Source organism: Eleutherodactylus coqui, chromosome 3, assembly GCF_035609145.1.
Source record: "Eleutherodactylus coqui strain aEleCoq1 chromosome 3, aEleCoq1.hap1, whole genome shotgun sequence".
Lineage (NCBI taxonomy): Eukaryota > Metazoa > Chordata > Amphibia > Anura > Eleutherodactylidae > Eleutherodactylus > Eleutherodactylus coqui.
In genome coordinates this window covers 6534182-6559770 of record NC_089839.1, presented here as the reverse complement: position 1 = coordinate 6559770, position 25589 = coordinate 6534182, and the positions used below count along the sequence as shown (strand labels likewise).

Sequence of the window (25589 nt, the reverse complement as noted above, 5' to 3'; positions counted from 1 at the left end):
AGGAAATGCAGTTCCACTTTAACCCCTTCCCACCCCAGGGAATGTATATTTACATGTAAATAATGTATATTTATGCCTTGAGTGAAAAGAGGTTACCATGAATGAGAATACATTTATGTCCTATGGATGGTGTGGGCTTAGACACTGCAACAGTGGGGATCAGGGAGATCGATGATCCCCGCTGTTTAGTCCTTATGTGCAGTGATCACTGTTGTCTCTCTGTGACATCCTCAGGCCTTGGCCATGTAATTGGTGAAGGCCGATGGGTTGCCATGGCAACTGAATGCCAGTCAATGGTGTCCGGGTCTGTCATGGCCTATGATAGGTAATAATGTATTGTATTATCAGAGAGATCATAGCATCGCAGGTTCAAGTCCCCTACAGGAACAGAAAAAATATATAAATGCAAAAACCTGAGCACTATCCACTATTGTTTTAAAAAAAAAAAAGGGAAAAAAAAAGTTTGGTATTGTCACATCTGTAACAACCCGCACAATAAACGGAATATACACTGTATGGACAAAAGGATTTGGACACTGCAGAAAATCAGCAAATATGCAAATCCTGAGTTTGCTGAACGGCATGCTGGGAAGGGCATGGGAAAAATAAAAAGCTGCTCATTTTGTAATAACTATCCATTCATCCCATTGACTGCTTGTGGGATTGACTGGAACGACGGGTCCGACACCGCCACCCACGCCCATCCTCACAACAATCTCTCCTCACAGCCTGGCACGAGGAATGGCGGCTATTCCTGCCGGGACTTACAGAAAACGTGGAGAGTCCGCCTCAACGTGCGACCGCTGCAATACAAGCAGGAGGGGGGCCGACACCTTACTAAGTAGAAGAATAAAGCACTTTGTCTGAAAAACATGCAGTGTCCAAATACTTGTGTCCACATAGTGTACTTAGTAGCTCACACAGCAAATGCTAGAAAAAATGCATTAAAAGAAAAACTTGTTTATCAAAAAAAGCCACATGTGCCCCAAAATGGTACCAATAAAAACTCCGCCACGCAAAAGCCAAGCCCTCACAGAGCTCCACTGATACAGAAATAAAACGTTATAGGACTGAATGCAGCGATTTAAAAAGAAAAAAACCCAAAAAAAGGTTTTTTATTGTGCAAAAGTAGAAAAACCCGACAGAAAATACAAATTCAGTGGTGGCATTGTCATAATCATGTAAACACAGAAAACAATGCGTCCTGCCCTTCATGCTGCAGGAGTAAAGCAGTTGTAATACAGGGTAGAATTGTTTTTTCGCCCGGCCCTACAATTTTTTTTTAAGTTATGCCATTCATTATATGTACCCAGAAAATGGTGCCAATAAAAACTACCGCTCACCACGCAAAAACAAGCCCCATCCGGCCGCGTCGGAGTAAAGATAAAAAGAGTTATGGTTTTTGAAAATTGGAGATGAAAATCCCCCCAAAAATACTGTGCCCTTAGCTCCAAAATAGGCCGAGTCACTAAGGGGTTAAAGCCGTCTGCACACGGGCGGCTCAGATTCTGCATGCGGAATCCGGCCCTGGCAGTATAGATTCTTTTTTTAACTCCTGTTGTTCCCGTGGAAAACTGTCAATTGCGGAAGAGCTGCGGATCAGACGGCTTCCACTGACAACAATGAAAGACGCCTGCACGGAATCTGCACACAAATGGAGCATGCTGCGACTTTTCCTCCGCGAGCGGAAACCACAATTGGTTTCTACTCGTGTGCATGAAGAATCACTTTTCCATAGCGTGCTATAGGCGGTACTTGCTGCGGAGCCCGGAGGAGGACGCCCTCCATGGATTCTGGAATTCAAATCGGCCCGTGTGCAGGCCGCCAAAAGGTCCTTCAATGTGGGCTGAACTCTCAGTCTGATGTAGCAATCATCAAATGACGAACCTGGTGATCGGCGTTCATTTACATGGGCCAAGAATTCCTTATGAGGCCAAAAAAATCATTTGTCTGCCTCCCATAGACCGGTTGTACATCTCCCACATGGATCAGCGAGCAACCATCAGCCAATGGAACACACATCTGCTCATTCTTCGACTGATCGCTGTCCCTTTTACGTGGCCCAATGATCAGGTCGTGTAAAAGGTCCTTAAGACAATCACTGTCTATATGTCCTATCAGGCTGTATAGGGGGGGGGATATTGGGGACTCCCCTCATTGCATCAGAGAAGAGAGCTGCTAATATAAAGTCCAGACCTGGTCAGCCATGCATTTGAAGGACTAGCATGTAATACTAGCTTTCACCTATAGATGCCGCTGGAGGGGAGATCTATGATCACCCCAGCTTCCGATTACAGCAGATCATGGGATGTTTCTGAAGCCTGTCCATGAGATACCAAAGAGGTGGTCTTCCTGAGGACCTTCTTAGGGTTTGTTCCCGTGTGGCCGATTTGCTGTAGACTTTCCACAGTGAAAAGAATCCACACCAAAATCTGCGCCATTTTCGATCCGCTGAAGATTTTGCCCTTGAATTCAGTTTAACTAAAGGGTTAAAATCTGCTGTGAATCCGTGCAAAAATCCACACTGAATACTGCAGAGTTTGATGGGGATTTTGGTGCGGACCTTTGAGCGGCTCCAGCCTATTCGTTTCTCCTCCGACCTTTCAGTACTGTCTTTATGTGCAGACAACACTGGAAGGGGCTCGAAAAGTGACAACTTTTTGGGGGGCAAGCAGTTGTCGCTTGTGCTTCCTACACTATTCAGTAGGGGGCGACAATGAGAACACGAGAAAATACCTCTGAGGGTCAGAAGAAAAAAAAACATGAAATCTGTTTTTAAAGAAATCCCATTTGTCAAAGCCTACATTATAATGTCTGCACTACCCACAGATCTTCTCTGCGCCGCGCTGGTCAACATCAACTGTGACTAGAACAGTTCTTCCAATAAAGGCTCGTCTCTCCTCTCCTGCACCTTCTAAACAGCTCATCTATGACCACAGCAGAGATAAATGAGCTGATAAGAAAGTGCAGGAGAGGAGAGAACAGAGGGAAACTAAGGCATTAGTCCAGCCTCACTGACGGAGCTCCTACTGAGACTCAGTCTGCAGTTTGTACGTACAGTAATATGTAGAAGCTGCAGAAGACAAGTGCTGCAACTTTTTTAATGACACCCTATTGCAAAAATAAATGTCAACCCATAATACATTTAAGGCTACATTTACAGAAATGACTAAAACGTTGTGCCCAAGATTCTTGGGTCTAAGGCCGCATATACACGGATGTTATCCTCGTATGAATTTTGTGAGTAGCAGCATGCACAAATCTCGAACAGAAACACAACCCGTTATTTACAACAGATGTAAATCACCCTTTGTACCACAGAACAGGAGATAACGTGCTTATTGGGGGAGGGGGGGGGGTCACAGCCAAGACCCCCGCCGATCTCGAGAGCGTATGCTTACTGCACCCCTCGCAGTGAGGAGACTGAATGAAGTGCTGGTTGCGCAAGCACCATAGTGCTCCATTCACTTTCAATGGGACTGCAGAGTTACTTTCTGTCAGCCCCATTGAAATGAATGAAGCATGGCAAGTGCTCTATTCATTCCGATGTCCTTGTGGGAGGAGAAGCGACTCCCTTAGTGACAGTCAGTGAGGGACACAAGATCGACGGACATATCACAGCATGCACAATCAGCGCTTTATTCAGTGACGTCACTGTAGCGCCCCCCGCAGTGACAGTCAGTGTGGGTCATGGGAGTCCCGTTCTGGAGATCGACAGGGGTCTCAGAAGTGAGAGCCACAATGATTAGCAAGTAATCCCCTAATCTGTGGATAGTGAATTGTACAATTGTGGTACAGTCCCTTTAACCCCAACAATTGGGTCCGGGTCCTCTCTATGGAGGATTCCAGACCATCACCCTAGAAACAGTCTCCGTGAAGAGACAGCTGATGCAGTTGGTCAGGTTCTCCTGGAGGGTGTAGACCAGGACAGAGTCAGAATCAGGACAAGGGGCAGGGAAGGCCGCAGACAAGGAGTGCACAGTCAAATAACGAGCCATGGTCAGGATTGAAGAGGTCAGGAAAGTTGGGTAGTTGAAGCAGGGATCAAATATCGGGAGATCAAACAGACACACGCTAGCACCATCACACAGTGTAGACTGACTGCTCAAGTACACGTCCTCGAGGAAGACCTTGTGGCCAAAAACGCTAAACTGTGGAGGAGTAAAGTAAAGTTTGTTTTGCACCTAAGATGCTGTTCTGCTTGATTTTCGGATCTTCTACACAGGAAGGTTCTGGGTATTGTGGACTGTGCATTTCCCCTCAGCCCTTTGCTGCTCACACAGCGTTAATTTTGTTTGTCACATCCATTTGTCACATGGCCTTCGTTCAGTCCCATTCAAGTGACTACAGCAGCGGCACCAGCTACTGATGGGAAAAGTGGAAAAGGCTGCTCCCCCCAGCACTGCAGCCCCTCCAAAGTGCTAATTAGTGGGGGTGCCAGGAGTTGGACCCCCAATGATCGGATATTAAAAGGACCACTCTGGTGAAAACACATTTTTCCACCCTCACCCGACGGCCTGTGACACTCTGGAAGTCTCCTCTGTGTATTCCAGTAACTTCTGTGCAGTGCAGCCCCCTGTCTGATGCTGATCAGGCACCGTCCTGATGTTGAGATTTTTTTAGTTTCATTTTCACATCAATCCCATGATGCATCAGCACAACATTAGCTGAGGCTATACCATATTTGACTGCTGGGGGGATGGTTTAATTATCATTACCTTCTAGATTCTCCTATATGAGCTGCAGCCCGTAAGTGTACAGTCCGGCACGTCAGCGTTTTTACCTCTTTATGGATATATTCTAATAAAGATTCATTTTTTATGAGAAGCGCCGCAGCGATATAATATACATCGTATCTCCACATTGTATCCCTGAGAAACCGGCTTGGCGTTGTCCTCCGTTCGCTCCTCTTATTGGAGGTCGGCTGTTGATCATACCGCTGTGGATCAAGATTTTTGGTGAATTTTACCTTTTTACCTTTTTACAACAACATTCCTGAGGAATCTCAGTTTGAAACTTTTGCGCGGTCCATGCAGAGCGGTCTGGTAGGCGGACGGACTGTCTCTTCTAGAAGCTGCTTTTGCTCAAAACTTCGCCACAGTTATTCCCTCAGAGATGGCTGGCGTACCAGGTGTCCATGAGATAGACAAACTCACGGCAGGACAGATCTGCTCATGTGCGAGACGGTGCAGATCACATCCACATCAGAGGTGACGAGAGGAGCGGACCTTTAAGTCAAAGCAGCTTCTAAGCAGAGACGGTCTGGCCCATCTACAAATATCTTTATGAACACATAACAAAATAACTTCGGAAACGAGAGGAGCGTTATAAGTCTAGCACTGGTCTTGGTCTAGTTTGATAAAAAAGATGGCAGGTTCCCTTAAAGGGAACCATTTTTACACCCATCAGACCCCCTATACCGCTTAATAGGGGATAAAATGGACATTTACAGTTAGTTTCTAACCATGCGGGTCTGACCAAACCTGGGAAATCAAAGGTACAAGTGTTCCCGTGCCGCATGCAAATGTTGGGTGATCGGTCCGGTGGGCAGACTTGACCATCTAATACCGCCCAACTCTGTGCAATTCATCACCACATCTCAGGCAAATACCGTAAGCCCCGTGATTGGTGCATGCACAGTTGATCTCCCAAAACAGGAAGTAGATGAACTGCACATGCGCCGATTATGTTGCTTGTGATGCAGATGCAAAATGTAGACTCTGGAGGCGAGGGCCTGCACATAGTGGGGCGGTGTTTGGGGAAGCACACAGGTCTCCCGATCCAGTTAGACCACCCACTGTTGACCTTCCGGCCCGCCCACCAGACCAATCACCCATCATTTGCATGCGGCGCAGGAACACTTCAACTTCTGATTTTACAGGTTAGGTCAGACCTCTGACTGTGTAAATGCCCATTGCATCACCTACTAAACGGTACAGGGGGCTTCATAGGTGTAAAAATGGTGACAGGTTCCCTTTAAAATAAACTGAAGCCCCCTAATAAAAGCATAAAGCCAACCCCACTCTTTAAAATACCTCTTGGGTTACTTGGCTCCTCGGCAGCAGCCACCTCGTGGCGTCTCCACTCGCCCCCGTCCCGATGGTGTCGGCATTAGTCTAGTTTACTTACATTATTAAAAGTAAATTCAGATCACAATTGACTTTTCATCTGTATAACAAGAGGAGAGATATTTACCCTGACAGCCGCTTCATGGTAGAAATTCATCTTCATAAAAAAGTAAGCTGTCTGTGGAAGAAGAGAGGAGAAGGGCGGCTTTAGGTCTGGCCGAGGCTGGCACAGATAGGCAACAGACAGACCCCACCGGCTACTATTCTGTTACATATGGAAGATAAGAACAAAGTCTATACATAATATCTAATTGAGAGGCGTATGAAGCTTTTGGTACGGAGAAGACGGGACGGCTAATACATAATGCAGCCTTAACCAGAAAAATCTATGGCAGTCAACGCAGGCGCTAATGGAGATATATGATCGTAAAGCGCTCTCCGCTGAGTTTGATAATCAATGGGGCTCTACTGAGGATAAAATAACATTGCAGGAATATTCACAAGTCCCGGTGACACGTAGCATTGTATGATTTATTCACTCAGAGTTCTTCTTACCCAAAACTCGCAGAAACATAAAAGGAATTCATATTTCAAGACGTCTGGTTTAATGAAAAATTCAAAGATAGGCTGTCTTCCGAACGGAATCCTTCAAGGATATGTATGCGGCAATGAAGCAAAAATGAGCCTTCCAACCATCTGTACAAAATGTTATGTACTTAGCTGCCATGCGAGTAATCCTTGGGAATTTTGTTTCATTTAATATTCATTTTAACATCATAAAATCATAAATAATTAGTGTTATTTGAATTGCCTCGCCTGATCCAAAGCAAATTGTCTGTGGAGAGCAGCAGGACTGGATTATTTATCAACAGTCTGGGCAATTAAGAAACAGTTGGCTGCAATATGTTATTTACAAATGAAGACAATGATGCCGTTCCCTCCTCCGCTCCCTTCTATCCATTAGAGCCGCCGCGGCCTGCTTCCCGACGTTTAATCGATGGCGCTTGGCGAATTTGGAAAGGAAGCTGGCACTTTTAGTTTTTAAAGGCACAAATGGACGGCGAATGCAGGGGTTTAACATAGGGGGTCCGGGACCCTCAGAAATCAGCTGTAATCATTGGGTGAAGCAGAAAGCAAGTGTCTTGTTTCCCTATAGCACCCCCGGAGGCTGAATTAAGCATTACACTTTTTGTCATTGAAGTGGATGAGTATTGTATAATGAATGGACTTGCCTGGTTTTCCAGAGTGAGAGAGGTTTATTTTAGATGAGAAGACCCCATTCTATTAGCTCTAGATTGGAAAATGGGTTCTCAAAAGTAAACGCCCTTAAGAGGACCGTTCATGGCCTTGTGTTGACTGGTTGCATAGTTGTGCATCCCACAGCCCCACTGACTCTCACAATGGTCACCCATACAGGTTCTTCTTAGCTTCAGGTTGGTGGTCCCCACCGCTCACTGACAATCAGTGATGTCAGACTTGATTGACAGTCAGCAGTCGGGACTGCCCACTTGTCAGATTCACAGTACCAGGAACCAAATCTAAGAGGCCATAGAGCCATTGACATGGGAACCTGACAGGGCCGCTTTAAAGACTATGGGTGTGTTCACACCTCACTGATTTGCTGCACATTTCAGTGCAGACCTGTTGCAGATTTGACCCAATCAATTGAATTCACATTGAAGGGGTAAAATCTGCTGCAGATCTGCACCAAAATCTGCAACAAATCAACGATGTGTAAAAGTACTCTAAAGAGGTCGTACCAAAATCGACTTATCACCTACCCATAGGTCAGGTGAAAACCATCTGATTGATAGGGGTCTCACCACTGAGACCCCCACTGACTGCGAGAATGGGAGTCAAGTGCTGCCTTCTCCTCCTCACTGTGGGATCACTGCTCCCACGTCGCTCGTGTATGGCCACCAGTCCAGTCAATAGCCAAGTACAAGCTCTTATATCTCTGGGAGTCCCACTGAGGTTGAATAGAGCAGCACTGCGCATATACAACCGCGGCTCCATTCAATCTCCTCCTCACTGAGGTGGGTGCACTGAGCCCACAGGAAGAAGGGGCCATGGGACCCCGTTCTTGGGGTCAGTGGGGGTCTCACAGGAACAAGATTTGGGCAGCTGCTTAGCTGGGTCTTCATATTAGAGAGGGTGGGTTCGCCTATGATTTCCTAATGTTAAGTTCCCGCGTAGGGCCCACACGGAGCTACAAAGTCCATCCAGTTCTCAATTTGACTATTAAAGTGTAATTATTAAATTGACTGTTAATTAATAATGGCCATGGGGGTTTGCATAATCACCCAGAGACCCTCACATGGGACAAAACTCTTGTATGAGCAACAATAGTGAAGTTCTAAAGGGTCCACAAAATACAGTTGAGGGTTAAGTTGCTCAAAATGTATACCCTTAAAATTTGCTGCCGTTTCCAAACCCGGGTCACCCCTCCAACTCCTCTGGTTATCGCCAATCGATGACCATGTGACTACCACAGTCAATCAGAACTGGAGGATAAGAGGAGTTGTGGGAGCTCTCTGGACTGGCAGCACCTCCAGACATTGAAAGCTGCCTACCACATGTCCGCAGACTACATGTAAATGCCGGCAGGGCTGCTCCACCCCTCCTGGTCAGAGGCGGTATCAGTGACCAGTTGTAGGAAGATAACGCTGAAAGATGTCTGGCTTAGAAAAAAACGAAACATTCTTCTATCCCCTTTAGTGGGTCTAATAGTCCATATGTCCTAATGGGATACAGCGACTCCCCTCTATGGAGGAGTGGCTTCCTCAAGCAATAACAAAGTAGAGGGCACCCCAGAAATAACTTATGGTCAGGGTCTTGTAGTGCCTTTCAGTAGTCCTAGCAGTAGCAAATTCTTGTCCATAGACGGCAGTACTAACGCATAAGGCAGTTCCAACTACAACTAAAGGCTGGAGAAAGGATGGTCTGACTGCCAGGCCACCCCCTCTGTTGACTGCAGTCCCTGCCATCACTTTTAACCCTTTGGTGGGAGACGTGGCTGCACTCTTTAATGCAGCTAATCTTTAATTTGACAAAGCAATGGCTGATTCTTCTGAGCTAGAAATAAGATCAGTTGTCACTTCCCTTCCCCCACTGATCCTTGCAACTAAGACAAAACACACTGTCCACTAGGGGGCAACAATGAGCATAAGAGAAAGGTCAGAAACTGGAATTCCTTCTCTGGTCTGCAGACAAATCTGGATTAATAAAAATCTTTTTAAAGTGTCTTCGCCATTTCACCGTTTCCCGCACCTCCGATGGTAATATAATCTACGACTCGACTCGCTCTTTAGCTGAAGGTCACCATTCATATAAATCTACCCCTTTCTTATTATTAATAGATTTCTCTTCTCATTGATTGCATTCATCTCGCCGTCTAATTCCGTAAACACGTATTATTGCGTGGAGGACGGCGTCCTATCCTTACTGTATCCGGGGAATGAATGGCTATCTCCACTAATGCAGCTCCCGATCTATGTTCTCATCTGGAAAGTGATTGAGGGCTGGTCGGGATTGGCTGCGTTTGTGGATAACGAGGAAATAATTTATGGGACGGATCAAGGGGCTTATTAAATGCAGGGACAGATGATAAGCCTTGTTTACCAGGGCAGTGATGAAGATAAACCAACAGCCCGAAGTAAATACAAACCTGCCGCCACTTTAAGAGAATGGCAATAATTGAGTGGAGACTTAATAATCCCAGAATCGGCGAATCTGTATGTAAAAGGTAACATTTTCGGAGACGCTGGCGTTTTGCATAGGATGGAGACCTGCAGAATAAATTCTCGCAGTCTAGCGATTATAATGTGATTAATGTTGTATTCTCTCCCTCCGGCAATATACAAGGTGTTGTGTATTCATCTATTCAGAGATGTCCCTCTCCAGAAATCTTTAGGATCAGACGGAAGACTTATCTGTTTACACACACGCGTTTGATTAATGCGCAGCTACTCCGGAGACACTTCAGAGTGGACGCCTCACTCCATGTCCTGCGACCCAACTGCTACATTTTAATAGTATGTGTTCCATCTCAGCCTCGCAGGTTCCTCTCTTGTGTCAAAGTCCTATAAAATACTATATACTTGTATTCATATGTATCCATGTACACACCCCATGATGGAAGACGTATCGGGACGCACATGGAAGGTGAGGAAATTCGATTTTATTCCCATTTTTTAGTCCGGTGTTGGCCGCCTTTGGCCTCAGTGGTTGCAGTAACCCTCCTCGTCCGCTCTCCACCGGATCCTCATAGATGTGTGCAGCGATTCGCCTTCATTCCTGGAGGAGCTTCAGATAGTGATGGGCGATGATGGGTAAGTTGAGCGTGCATGGATACAGCGTTCTAGCTCATCCCGCTCAAAGCGATTAAGACTTTGGGCAACCAATGAAGTTCGCAAACATTCTGCTCCTCCACACTGCGTGCCGTATGACATGGTGCTCGTCATATTGGTGGAGACATGGGGCTGTACCAGAGTATTACCATAGGGGAGGTGATGCCACATTGTCCGGAATGTATGTATCCATTGGTGGTGAGGGTGGACATCACTATAACCAATCAGCCGCGTCCTTCCCAGCAGAAACACCCCAACACCATAACAGAACCTCCTCCAAACTTCACTGTTGGGATGATGCAGTTCTGTAGAAACCGCTCTCCAGACAACCACCACACCCAAGTGCCTACATCTGATCAGAAGATGGCGGACTGTGGTTCATCTGTTCACAACACTTGCTTCCACTCATTTACAGTTAGTCACTCCAAACCCCATCGCAGGAGCCGCTGTGCGTTCACTACTGTGATGTTGTGTGCAGCCACTTGTCCATGGTAACCCTTCAAATGCCGTTCCCTACGGAGGGTTCTGGTGCTAATAAATGCCCCAATGTCCTGTGAGACCTCCTGAGCAAGGGCAGACGATGTGTGTGATGTCTTCACAGCTCCTACAAGGCTTCGCTGTCCATATTCTGTCAGTCTACGAGTCTACCTAAACATGGCGGCACAGCACATACCAGATTGTTTCCACCAGACCCCGTTGTCCGCTCTACAACTGGTGACATCCCATCGCCAGACCCCGTTGTCCGCTCTACAACTGGTGACATCCCATCGCCAGACCCCGTTGTCCGCTCTACAACTGGTGACATCCCATCGCCAGACCCCGTTGTCCGCTCCACAACTGGTGACATCCCATCGCCAGACCCCGTTGTCCGCTCTACAGCTGGTGACCTCCCCCCGCCAGAGCCCGTTGTCCGCTCTACAGCTGGTGACATCCCCCCGCCAGAGCCCGTTGTCAGCTCTACAGCTGGTGACATCCCCCCGCCAGAGCCCGTTGTCAGCTCTACAGCTGGTGACATCCCCCCACCAGAGCCCGTTGTCAGCTCTACAGCTGGTGACATCCCCCCGCCAGAGCCCGTTGTCAGCTCTACAGCTAGTGACATCCCCCCGCCAGAGCCCGTTGTCAGCTCTACACCTGGTGACATCCCACACCAGACCCCGTTGTCAGCTCTACACCTGGTGACATCCCACCACCAGAGCCCGTTGTCAGCTCTACACCTGGTGACATCCCACCACCAGAGCCCGTTGTCAGCTCTACACCTGGTGACATCCCCCCGCCAGACCCCGTTGTCATCTCTACAGCTGGTGACATCCCATTAGTCTCACTGCTGAGACTCCCAACAATCCGTAGAATTGGGGTCCCGTGTCCCCTTCTCCTCTCACTGAGGATTTACCTGTTCCCCCTGCAGTGAGGAGGGTATTGGAAGGAGCAACGGTTACACAATCACGGTGCCGCTCCAGTCATTTTGAACGGTACTGCCAAAGATAACCAAGCGCTTGTCCTCAGCTTTTTCAGTCATCCTCCTCGAAAAGAACGGAGCGGTGCAGCATTTGTGCGACCAAAACTTCAATTTAATTAATCACCCATTCTATAGATAGGTAATGATAGTAGATTTTGGAATAACCTCTTTAATGATAAAAAAAAACGCAGCAGAATTCACATTGTGCCAAAAAAGAAGAACAAATTTATTTAAAACCCACATTACAAAATGTATAACAATTTCGTAAAATGTGCGGCATTTTGATAAACCAGCGTGTTTTACGCCATCATGCCTCCCCCCATTGCTCTGACAGCTCGCCCCACGCCGTCCATCTAGACTACAGCGTTGGAATCGGTGTGTATGACATTGCACGGCTTTCATGTATGAACTCGCTGTCATTGGAAACAGAAAGCTGCACTGGGCTGACGATACGTGAAAGCAGCAGATTCAATAAGGTCACTGAGTGAGTGCAGAGCGTCCCAGGACAGACAGCAAGATTAATACATGGCGGTATGACCTCGGCCCCGAGCACGGGGGCTGTTCAGGGGTGCACTTACCAGCCCCGGATTACCAGCTCGGCAAAATCAGAGGAGATAGATCAGAGCGATGTTGACAAAGCGCGGTTACGGTGCACATATGGGTGCTGTATCTGATGAGCTTTTATTTTCCGCATCAGTGCAACTTTTATTTCGCAATTTTGTATATGATCATTAGGGTGATTTATTAACGAGTAATCACAGGCATTTTGTGCATATGCTTTACCTTGTTTGCTGGCAACTGATACCTCGCCAGCTATTAGCAGGAGAAAATGTTTAAAGTGACCTACAAATCCATCTCTGCAACAGGAAACAAGCAAACACCGAAGCAAGTCTGAGAATCAGTGGAGGGGATGGGGGCGACGAGGGGTGGGGGGCCGGCAGACGGGTAGCAGAAACTTTTAGGGATTGTGCAAACACAATCATATTTTATTTCAATCCAAAGTCACATTTCTGTGCCGATTCATTTCCTAATGTATCTTTATAATAGTGGAAGAACGCCATTACCGTCATAGACATAAGCCTCACATAATGCTGCCACCTGACATGTATGACAGTGGAACGAGAGCGTTAATACCACGAGCCATATACCTGCAGGGGTGGGATTAAGCAGGGGACGAAAATGGCCGGTGTTATCTATGGTGGCTGTCAGCAGTCGATTACTGCCAATACCTAATTGCTGCAATGGTTGAAAGTAGGGATCAACGGTGACTGCAGCATCTAAGTGGTTAGACAGAAGAGAGGGCCGTTCTGCCACTCCATTAGCCCCCTGTGATATAATCGCAGGGTTACAGAAGACTGTCAAAGCAGCTTGGAATTTAATGAGAGTCACATATTTTTAACCCCATACAGTCGAATAAACTGAGCCAACTATATTTGCTACAAAAGTAAAGAGTAGCTGCTATTGTCCCTATGTATAAAAACTACGAAAATACTGCTGCCTCTCGATGTACAAGAGTATAACTACTATAATACTGCCTCCTATGTACAAGAATATAACTACTATAATACTGCCCCCTATGTACAAGAGTATAACTACTATAATACTGCCTCCTATGTACAAGAGTATAACTACTATAATACTGCCAACTATGTACAAGAGTATAACTACTATAATACTGCCCCCTATGTACAAGAGTATAACTACTATAATACTGCCCCCTATGTACAAGAATATAACTACTATAATACTGCTCCTATGTACAAGAATATAACTACTATAATACTGCTCCTATGTACAAGAATATAACTACTATAATACTGCCCCCTATGTACAAGAATATAACTACTATAATACTGCCTCCTATGTACAAGAGTATAACTACTATAATACTGCCTCCTATGTACAAGAGTATAACTACTATAATACTGCCAACTATGTACAAGAATATAACTACTATAATACTGCCCCCTATGTACAAGAATATAACTACTATAATACTGCCCCCTATGTACAAGAATATAACTACTATAATACTGCCCCCTATGTACAAGAATATAACTACTATAATACTGCCCCCTATGTACAAGAATATAACTACTATAATACTGCCCCCTATGTACAAGAATATAACTACTATAATACTGCCCCCTATGTACAAGAATATAACTACTATAATACTGCCCCCTATGTACAAGAATATAACTACTATAATACTACCTCCTATGTACAAGAATATAACTACTATAATACTGCCCCTATGTACAAGAATATAACTACTATAATACTGCCTCCTATGTACAAGAATATAACTACTATAATACTGCCTCCTATGTACAAGAATATAACTACTATAATACTGCTCCTATGTACAAGAATATAACTACTATAATACTGCCTCCTATGTACAAGAATATAACTACTATAATACTGCCCCCTATGTACAAGAATATAACTACTATAATACTGCCCCCTATGTACAAGGATATAACTACTATAATACTGCCCCCCTATGTACAAGAATATAACTACTATAATACTGCCTCCTATGTACAAGAATATAACTACAATAATACTGCTCCCTATGTACAAGAATATACCTACTATAATACAGCCTCCTATGTACAAGAATATAACTACTATATTACTGCCCCCATGTACAAGAATATAACTACTATAATACTGCTCCCATGTACAAGAATATAACTACTATAATACTGCCCCCTATGTACAAGAATATAACTACTATAATACTGCCTCCTATGTACAAGAATATAACTACTATAATACTGCCCCCTATGTACAAGAATATAACTACTATAATACTGCCCCCTATGTACAAGAATATAACTACTATAATACTGCCCCCTATGTACAAGAATATAACTACTATAATACTGCCTCCATATACAAGAATATAACTACTATAATACTGCCCCCTATGTACAAGAGTATAACTACTATAATACTGCTCCCTATGTACAAGAATATAACTACTATAATACAGCCTCTTATGTACAAGAATATAACTACTATAATACTGCCCCCTATGTACAAGAATATAACTACTATAATACTGCCCCCTATGTACAGGAATATAACTACTATATTACTGCCCCCATGTACAAGAATATAACTACTATAATACTGCTCCCATGTACAAGAATATAACTACTATAATACTGCCCCCTATGTACAAGAATATAACTACTATAATACTGCCTCCTATGTACAAGAATATAACTACTATAATACTGCCCCCTATGTACAAGAATATAACTACTATAATACTGCCCTCTATGTACAAGAATATAACTACTATAATACTGCCCCCTATGTACAAGAATATAACTACTATAATACTGCCTCCATATACAAGAATATAACTACTATAATACTGCCCCCTATGTACAAGAGTATAACTACTATAATACTGCCCCTATGTACAAGAATATAACTACTATAATACTGCCCCCTATGTACAAGAGTATAACTACTATAATACTGCTCCCTATGTACAAGAATATAACTACTATAATACTGCCCCCTATGTACAAGAATATAACTACTATAATACTGCCCCTATGTACAAGAATATAACTACTATAATACTGCCCCCTATGTACAAGAGTATAACTACTATAATACTGCCCCCTATGTACAAGAATATAACTACTATAATACTGCCACTGTGTACAAGAATATAACTACTATAATACTGCCCCCTATGTACAAGAGTATAACTACTATAATACTGCTCCCTATGTACAAGAATATAACTACTATAATACTGCCCCCTATGTACAAGAATATAACTACTATAATACTGTCCCCTATGTACAAGAATATAACTACTATAATACTGCCTCCTATGTACAAGAATATAACTACTATAATACTGCCCCCTATGTACAAGAATATAACTACTATAATACTGCCCCTATGTACAAGAATATAACTACTATAATACTGCCCCTATGTACAAGAATATAACTACTATAATACTGCCTCCTATGTACAAGAATATAACTACTATAATACTGCCTCCTATGTACAAGAGTATAACTACTATAATACAGCCTCCTATGTACAAGAGTATAACTACTATAATACAGCCTCCTATGTACAAGAGTATAACTACTATAATACAGCCTCCTATGTACAAGAGTATAACTACTATAATACAGCCTCCTATGTACAAGAGTATAACTACTATAATACAGCCTCCTATGTACAAGAGTATAACTACTATAATACAGCCTCCTATGTACAAGAGTATAACTACTATAATACAGCCTCCTATGTACAAGAGTATAACTACTATAATACTGCTCCTATGTACAAAAATATAACTACTATAATACTGCCCCCTATGTACAAGAATATAACTACTATAATACTGCCCCCTATGTACAAGAATATAACTACTATATTACTGCCCCCTATGTACAAGAATATAACTACTATAATACTGCCTCCTATGTACAAGAATATATCTACTATAATACTGCTCATGTGTACAAGAATATAACTACTATAATACTGCCTCCTATGTACAAGAATATAACTACTATAATACTGCCCCCTATGTACAAGAATATAAACACTATAATACTGCCCCCTATGTACAAGAATATAAACACTATATTACTGCCTCCTATGTACAAGAATATAACTACTATAATACTGCCTCCTATGTACAAGAATATAACTACTATAATACTGCCCCTATGTACAAGAATATAACTACTATAATACTGCCCCCTATGTACAAGAATATAACTACTATAATACTGCTCATGTGTACAAGAATATAACTACTATAATACTGCCTCCTATGTACAAGAATATAACTACTATAATACTGCCCCCTATGTACAAGAATATAAACACTATAATACTGCCCTTTATGTACAAGAATATAACTACTATAATACTGCCTCCTATGTACAAGAATATATCTACTATAATACTGCTCATGTGTACAAGAATATAACTACTATAATACTGCCTCCCATGTACAAGAATATAACTACTATAATACTGCCCCCTATGTACAAGAATATAACTACTATAATACTGCCCCCTATGTACAGGAATATAAGTACTATATTACTGCCTCCTATGTACAAGAATATAACTACTATAATACTGCCTCCTATGTACAAGAATATAACTACTATAATACTGCCCCTATGTACAAGAATATAACTACTATAATACTGCCCCCTATGTACAAGAATATAACTACTATAATACTGCCCCCTATGTACAAGAATATAACTACTATAATACTGCCTCCTATGTACAAGAATATAACTACTATAATACTGCCTCCTATGTACAAGAATATAACTACTATAATACTGCCCCCCTATGTACAAGAATATAACTACTATAATACTGCCCCCCTATGTACAAGAATATAACTACTATAATACTGCCCCCCTATGTACAAGAATATAACTACTATAATACTGCCCCCTATGTACAAGAATATAACTACTATAATACTGCCCCCTATGTACAAGAATATAACTACTATAATACTGCCCCCTATGTACAAGAATATAACTACTATAATACTGCCTCCTATGTACAAGAATATAACTACTATAATACTGCTCCTATGTACAAGAATATAACTACTATAATACTGCCTCCTATGTACAAGAATATAACTACTATAATACTGCCCCTATGTACAAGAATATAACTATTATAATACTGCCCCCTATGTACAAGAATATAACTACTATAATACTGCCCCCTATGTACAAGAATATAACTACTATAATACTGCTCCTATGTACAAGAATATAACTACTATAATACTGCTCCTATGTACAAGAATATAACTACTATAATACTGCCCCTATGTACAAGAATATAACTATTATAATACTGCCCCCTATGTACAAGAATATAACTACTATAATACTGCCCCCTATGTATAAGAATATAACTACTATAATACTGCTCCTATGTACAAGAATATAACTACTATAATACTGCTCCAATGTACAAGAATATAACTACTATAATACTGCTCCTATGTACAAGAATATAACTACTATAATACTGCCTCCTATGTATAAGAAAATAACTACTATAATACTGCTCCTATGTACAAGAATATAACTACTATAATACTGCCCCCTATATACAAGAATATAACTACTATAACACTGCCCCCTATGTACAAGAATATAACTACTATAATACTGCCCCTATGTATAAGAATATAACTACTATAATACTGCTCCTATGTACAAGAATATAACTACTATAATACTGCCCCCTATGTACAAGAATATAACGACTATAATACTGCCTCCTATGTATAAGAATATAACTACTATAATACTGCCTCCTATGTACAAGAATATAACTACTATAATACTGCCCCCTATGTACAAGAATATAACTACTATAATACTGCTCCTATGTACAAGGATATAACTACTATAATACTGCTCCTATGTACAAGAATATAACTACTATAATACTGCCTCCTATGTACAAGAATATAACTACTATAATACTGCTCCTCTGTACAAGAATATAACTACTATAATACTGCCCTCTATGTACAAGAATGTAACTACTATAATACTGCCCTCTATGTACAAGAGTATAACTACTATAATACTGCTCCTCTGTACAAGAATATAACTACTATAATACTGCCCCCTATGTACAAGAATATAACTACTATAATACTGCCCCTATGTACAAGAATATAACTACTATAATACTGCTCCTATGTACAAGAATATAACTACTATAATACTGCCCTCTATGTACAAGAATGTAACTACTATAATACTGCCCTCTATGTACAAGAATATAACTACTATAATACTGTCTCTAATGTACAAGAGTATAACTACTATAATACTGCCTCCTATGTACAGGAATATAACTACTATAATACTGCCCCCTATGTACAAGAATATAACTATCATAATACTGCCCCCTATGTACAAAAATATAACTACTATAATACTGTCTCTAATGTACAAGAGTATAACTACTATAATACTGCCTCCTATGTACAGGAATATAACTACTATAATACTGCCCCCTATGTACAAGAAAATAACTATCATAATACTGCCCCCTATGTACAAAAATATAACTACTATAATACTGCCCCCTATGTACAAGAATATAACTACTATAATACTGTCTCTAATGTACAAGAGTATAACTACTATAAGGCCTTAGTCAGACGGGCGTTTTTTGCCGCGATTTGCGGATCGCATGACGGATGAGCATCCGCAAATCGCGTGACCGGTGCGCGGAAGTCGCCCGCAAATCGCCCGAAAATCTGCTCCTAGCCGCGTTTCATTAGAAACGGGCCGGAGCTGTCCAGCGCATTGCATTCAATGGAGACGGCAATACAGCCGTCTCCATTGAAAGCAATGCGCTGCGGGCAAGCCCGGGATGAATTGTCGGTAAGGGCTTAAATATATAAGCCCTTCCCTGCAATCCATCCTAAAATGTGTTAAAATAAAAAAAAATTGCATTCTCACCTTCTGCCTGCAGCTCCGGGCAGCCGTCCTGCAGTGGGTGTGAGTCAGACCTGCCCCCTGATTGGCTCAGCGCTGAGCCAATCAGAGGCATGCCTCACTCACACCCATTCATGAATTCATGAATGGATGTGAGTCAGACCTGCCCCTGATTGGCTCAGCGCTGAGAGGCAGCAGTCACTCACCCATTCATGAATTCATGAATGGGTGTGTGAGTGAAACCGGCCTCTGATTGGTCAGGCTGTGACCAATCAGAGCAGATCATTCAGCAGCCGGGGATTTTAAAGCCCCGCCGGCTGAATAGTGCCGAGAAGCAGTTCAGGAGAACTGACAGCGGCCGCGGCTGGACTCCGGCTGCAGCGGAAAGGTGAGTATACAATTTTTTTTTATTTTAACACATTTTAGCATGAATTGCAGGGAAGGGTTTATATATTTAACCCCTTCCCGACAATTAACCCCGCGCACGCCGGCAGCCCATTGCTTTCAATGGAGCGGCTGTATTGCCGCTCCATTGAATTCAATGGGCAAACATCGTTCTTCTCTGCCACAGCTGTTACAGCTGTGGCAGAGAAGGATGATTTGTCTTCTATATGTTCTCAATGGGGTCGGCGCTGCTGCCGCCGGCCCCATTGAGCGCATATACAGAAGCGAACAGGAATCGCAGATCGCAGATAGGTGCGATCTGCGATTTTTTGTTCTATAATTTTTCGGACGAGCGCATAAAAAGCGCTCATGTGTCCGATACCATTGCGAAGCAATGGTTTTAAAAAATCGCCGGACGCATGCGCATGCGCAAATCGCGGCAAAAAACGCCCGTCTGACTAAGCCCTTATACTGCCCCCTAGAGACAAGAATATAACTACTATAATACTGCTCCTATGTACAAGAATATAACTACTATAATACTGCCCCCTATGTACAAGAATATAACTACTATAATACTGCCTCCTATGTACAAGAATATAACTACTATAATACTGCCCCCTATGTACAAGAATATAACTACTATAATACTGCCCTATATACCAGAATATAACTACTATAATACTGCTCCTATGTAGAAGAATATAACTACTATAATACTGTCTCTAATGTACAAGAGTATAACTACTATAATACTGCCCCCTAGAGACAAGAATATAACTACTATAATACTGCTCCCTATGTACAAGAATATAACTACTATAATACTGCCTCCTATGTACAAGAATATAACTACTATAATACTGCACTATATACCAGAATATAACTACTATAATACTGCCTCCTATGTACAAGAATATAACTACTATAATACTGCACTATATACCAGAATATAACTACTATAATACTGCCTCCTATGTACAAGAATATAACTACTATAATACTGCCCATATGTACAAGAATATAACTACTATAATACTGCTCCCTATGTACAAGAATATAACTACTATAATACTGCCCCCTATGTACAAGAGTATAACTACTATAATACTGCCCCCTATGTACAAGAATATAACTACTATAATACTGCCCCCTATGTACAAGAATATAACTACTATAATACCGCAGCCCTATGTACAAGAGTATAACTACTATAATACTGCCCCCTATGTACAAGAATATAACTACTATAATACTGCCCCCTATGTACAAGAATATAACTACTATAATACTGCCTCCTATGTACAAGAATATAACTACTATAATACTGTCTCTAATGTACAAGAGTATAACTACTATAATACTGCCCCCTATGTACAAGAATATAACTACTATAATACTGCCCCCTATGTACAAGAATATAACTACTATAATACTGCTCCTATGCACAAGAATATAACTACTATAATACTGCCCCCTATGTACAAGAATATAACTACTATAATACTGCCTCCTATGTACAAGAATATAACTACTATAATACTGCCCCCTATGTACAAGAATATAACTACTATAATACTGCTCCTGTGTACTAGAATATAACTACTATAATACTGCCTCCTATGTACAAGAATATAACTACTATAATACTGCCCCCTATGTACAAGAATATAACTTCTATATTACTACCTCCTATGTACAAGAATATAACTACTATAATACTGCCACCTATGTACAAGAATATAACTACTATAATACTGCCTCCTATGTACAAGAATATAACTACTGTAACACTGCCCGCTATGTACAAGAATATAACTACTATAACACTGCCCGCTATGTACAAGAATATAACTACTATAATACTGCCCCCTATGTACAGGAATATAACTACTATAATACTGCCCCCTATGTACAAGAGTATAACTACTATAATACTGCCCTCTATGTACAAGAGTATAACTACTATAATACTGCCCTCTATGTACAAGAATATAACTACTATAATACTACCCCCTATGTACAAGAATATAACTACTATAATACTGCCCCTATGTACAAGAATATAACTACTATAATACTGCTTCCTATGTACAAGAATATAACTACTATAATACTGCCCCCTATGTACAAGAATATAACTACTATAATACTGCCTCCTATGTACAAGAATATAACTACTATAATACTGCCCCCTATGTACAAGAATATAACTACTATAATACTGCCTCCTATGTACAAGAATATAACTACTATAATACTGCCTCCTATGTACAAGAATATAACTACTATAATACTGCCCCCTATGTACAAGAATATAACTACTATAATACTGCCCCGATGTACAAGAATATAACTACTATAATACTGCCCCCTATGTACAAGAATATAACTACTATAATACTGCCCCTATGTACAAGAATATAACTACTATAATACTGCCCCTATGTACAAGAATATAACTACTATAATACTGCCTCCTATGTACAACAATATACTGTAACTACTATAATACTGCCCCCTATGTACAAGAATATAACTACTATAATACTGCTCCTATGTACAAGAATATAACTACTATAATACTGCCCCCTATGTACAAGAATATAACGACTATAATACTGTCATTACCTTCACTTTGCTCCTGAAATATTTCCTTGCCTGATATCCACGCCACCATGTCTGGATCACTGTGACCATTCTGTTCAGGTACCTAAAAAGAATATACTAAATACAGTTAGATATCGATACCTAGATTATCAGGTAGTGTGACAGGATCAGTACAAGTCCACATGGGTTTGTCCAGCTATAAATTGTTCATGGCCGGTCTTTAGGATAGATCCTCAATCGTAGACCCTCAGTGAGTTGTGTTTTAGTGCAATGAGCAGATTACTGCAGGAAGCAGACAGCTCCTTTCCCACTGCAGTGGCCGGGTTTATTACTGCAGGCAATGTTGTCATTCATTTCAATGTAATACCAAGACGGGCCACAGCAGTGGGAACAGAGCTGCCTGCTTCCTGCAGAAATCAGCTTAGTACACGAGCACATTGGCCTTGGGAAGTAGGCGATTGGTGGAGGGCCCTTGTGGCAGAACCCCATTGATCTACTATTGATGGCCAACCCCCTTAATATTTACAAATGCATCTATTTTTCAGTTGTTTTTTTCAATCTAACTATGACTGAAAGCCATATGGAATCTGTGTCCGTGTTACGGAGTTTCAGAACCAGCTTTTCCTTCACTTAATCATTTTTGGAACTTTTCCCCACCTCCAGGGGGAGCTTAGGAGAATCCTAAAGAAGGGATTATCAGTGGGTTCCATGGAAGCTAAATATAGCTTTATACAGCTCCCCCTAGTGGCAGGGGGACATTTCATCCTATATAGTTGATAGAAGTCCCATTCATCTCGCTCTTAATGATCTTTGGGGCCAGTGGGCTACAGAGTTATCTCTGGGCCATGTTGGATATTTCTCTACCGATTCCCTGTGACATAAGGGCCCCCATTATCCTTTTTGGCGGGCTGCTCTAGAGGTCCAGAAGGCCTCCACATGTGCCGCCTGCTGCCAATACCCCAGGAAGATGTATACAGTATGCAGGATCTTATCTTACAGACCGCCGCAGAGCACTTGCTCCGCCGCAGCAGGCGACACGGATGGGGCGGATATGGATGATAAACCAGGAGACAGAATTTCGTATTTAGCATGTTTTTTTTTTTCTTCTTCCATGGTGAAACACTCTTAAAGGGGTGCTGGACACCCCTTTCTCTAGAGCACGCCGATCCAGCCATCAGCTAACTCAGCTGTGAGCACCAGAGCATATTCGCTGCAGTGGCCACTACAGGAGAAATGTAGTACTGCATGGTGCCCATTCCATTAAATTGGTGAGCACTTCACAAAGTGTTCTGCCTTTCCAGGAGCGTTCCTGTCTGTGTAATACAGGTAGGTCCCCCCTCTATGATGAGCAGACACATACAGGTTCTAGATGTTACTAGCCAGGGCTATGAACTGGACGCCTCACCTGAGGTACGCACGGACCCGGCATCCTCGGAACCAGCTCTGGATCGCCACCGCTGCGTTATACTCCCTCAGTCTGTTCTCCTCGGCTTCTCTAGAAAGGCAAGAGAATAAGAGAGTCTGACGACCTTGTTTTCTGCAGGATGGGCTGTAGTTCTTCTTGCTACGACTAGGAGGTACTTTTTACTTCTTGTTATTTTGTATCCATTGTGTTTGGGTGGCGGTGGTACAATGCCGGCATGGTGGAAGGCATATATCATGTGTGATAAATAATGAGATACTTTGGACACAGTGATACCAATTATGTATTTTTTATTGTATTTATATTTTTGTGAAAACAGGAAAAGTAAAGTTTTAACTTTTTTTTTTTCCATTTTTCATAATATTTCAAACTCATCTTTACTATTAATTCCCAAAGGGGACTTAAACTTCCAGTCGCCTGTACGGCACACTGTAGTACTTCTGTATTGCGGTACTGTATATCGGCAGCCTATAAACCCCACAGGACTGCAGTAATGATGACCCATTCTGAGGAAAGGTCATTGGAAGAGTCCTGGATCTCCTGCAATCAGATGACTGAGGAGGTCATAGGGTGCTATATCATCCAGAAACATCAGTATTAACCCTTTCATCTTGGGGAAGGGGGGGACGTCCACGAGCGGAGGAGAAGCATAGCGATTCTCAGCTCGCGAGATCTAAATCGCTGCATGGGGCGATTCTCTGCGGGGAGCCTACCTGTCAGCTCTCCCCCCCTCCTCCACCTCGATGGAACATCGCTAGCCATATTTCGCCTCGGCCGCGGACAGGGGGCCTTAAAGCGTTCGCAGAAGACTAATAAAGTTTAAAGCTTTATTCTAAAAATAAACATACAAAAGCAGATATTTACAGAAGGGGAGGAGCTACAAATAGACGCAAAGCGGGATGCGAACAAAAATGGAGAATAGTATAAATTATTAGTATCAGTCCTCCCCCAGAAGTCGTCGGATGAAAACCCCCTCTGTGTGATTATAACGTGATTACAATATCAGAGCAAAAGGGTCATTTATTGTGGAGAACTGACCCTTGTGGGAAGGCTCTAGTACTCTGCTGTACCTCCTCTACCTTGGATACAAGATGGGATACAGGGGCATGGAGGCTCTAGTACCATGTTGTACCGCCTGTAGCTTGGATACAAGATGTGATATGGGCGGGCATGGAGGCTCTAGTACACTGTTGTACCGCCTCTAGCTTGGATACAAGATGTGATATGGGCGGGCATGTAGGCTCTAGTACCCTGCTGTACCGCCTCTAGCTTGGATACAAGATGTGATATGGGCGGGCATGGAGGCTCTAGTACCCTGCTCTACCGCCTCTAGCTTGGATACAAGATGTGATACGGGCGGGCATGGAGGCTCTAGTACCCTGTTGTACCGCCTCTAGCTTGGATACAAGATGTGATATGGGGGGCATGGAGGCTCTAGTACCCTGTTGTACCGCCTCTAGCTTGGATACAAGATGTGATACGGGGGGGCATGGAGGCTCTAGTACCCTGCTGTACCGCCTCTAGCTTGGATACAAGATGTGATACGGGCAGGCATGGAGGCTCTAGTACTCTGCTGTACCTCCTCTACCTTGGATACAAGATGGGATACAGGGGCATGGAGGCTCTAGTACCATGTTGTACCGCCTGTAGCTTGGATACAAGATGTGATATGGGCGGGCATGGAGGCTCTAGTACACTGTTGTACCGCCTCTAGCTTGGATACAAGATGTGATACGGGTGGGCATGGAGGCTCTAGTACCCTGTTGTACCGCCTCCAGCTTGGATACA

The 25589-nt window shown here is 42.5% G+C and overlaps 1 protein-coding gene across 2 annotated transcripts in view; it reads right to left on the bottom strand.

Annotated features, from left to right (window-relative positions):
• Positions 1–25589, bottom strand: part of SPATA17 (spermatogenesis associated 17) — a 190903-nt gene that overhangs the window by 160456 nt on the left and 4858 nt on the right. Inside the window, exons 2-4 of one of the 2 annotated variants that reach the window (XM_066595077.1) lie at positions 23784–23873; positions 22400–22481; positions 6196–6246 (exon numbers count right to left, since the gene is read on the bottom strand). In XM_066595077.1, the coding sequence (XP_066451174.1) occupies positions 6196–6246; positions 22400–22481; positions 23784–23873 (223 nt within the window). The remainder of the gene's footprint in view (positions 1–6195; positions 6247–22399; positions 22482–23783; positions 23874–25589) is intronic. The other variant, XM_066595078.1, reaches the window with a different exon arrangement.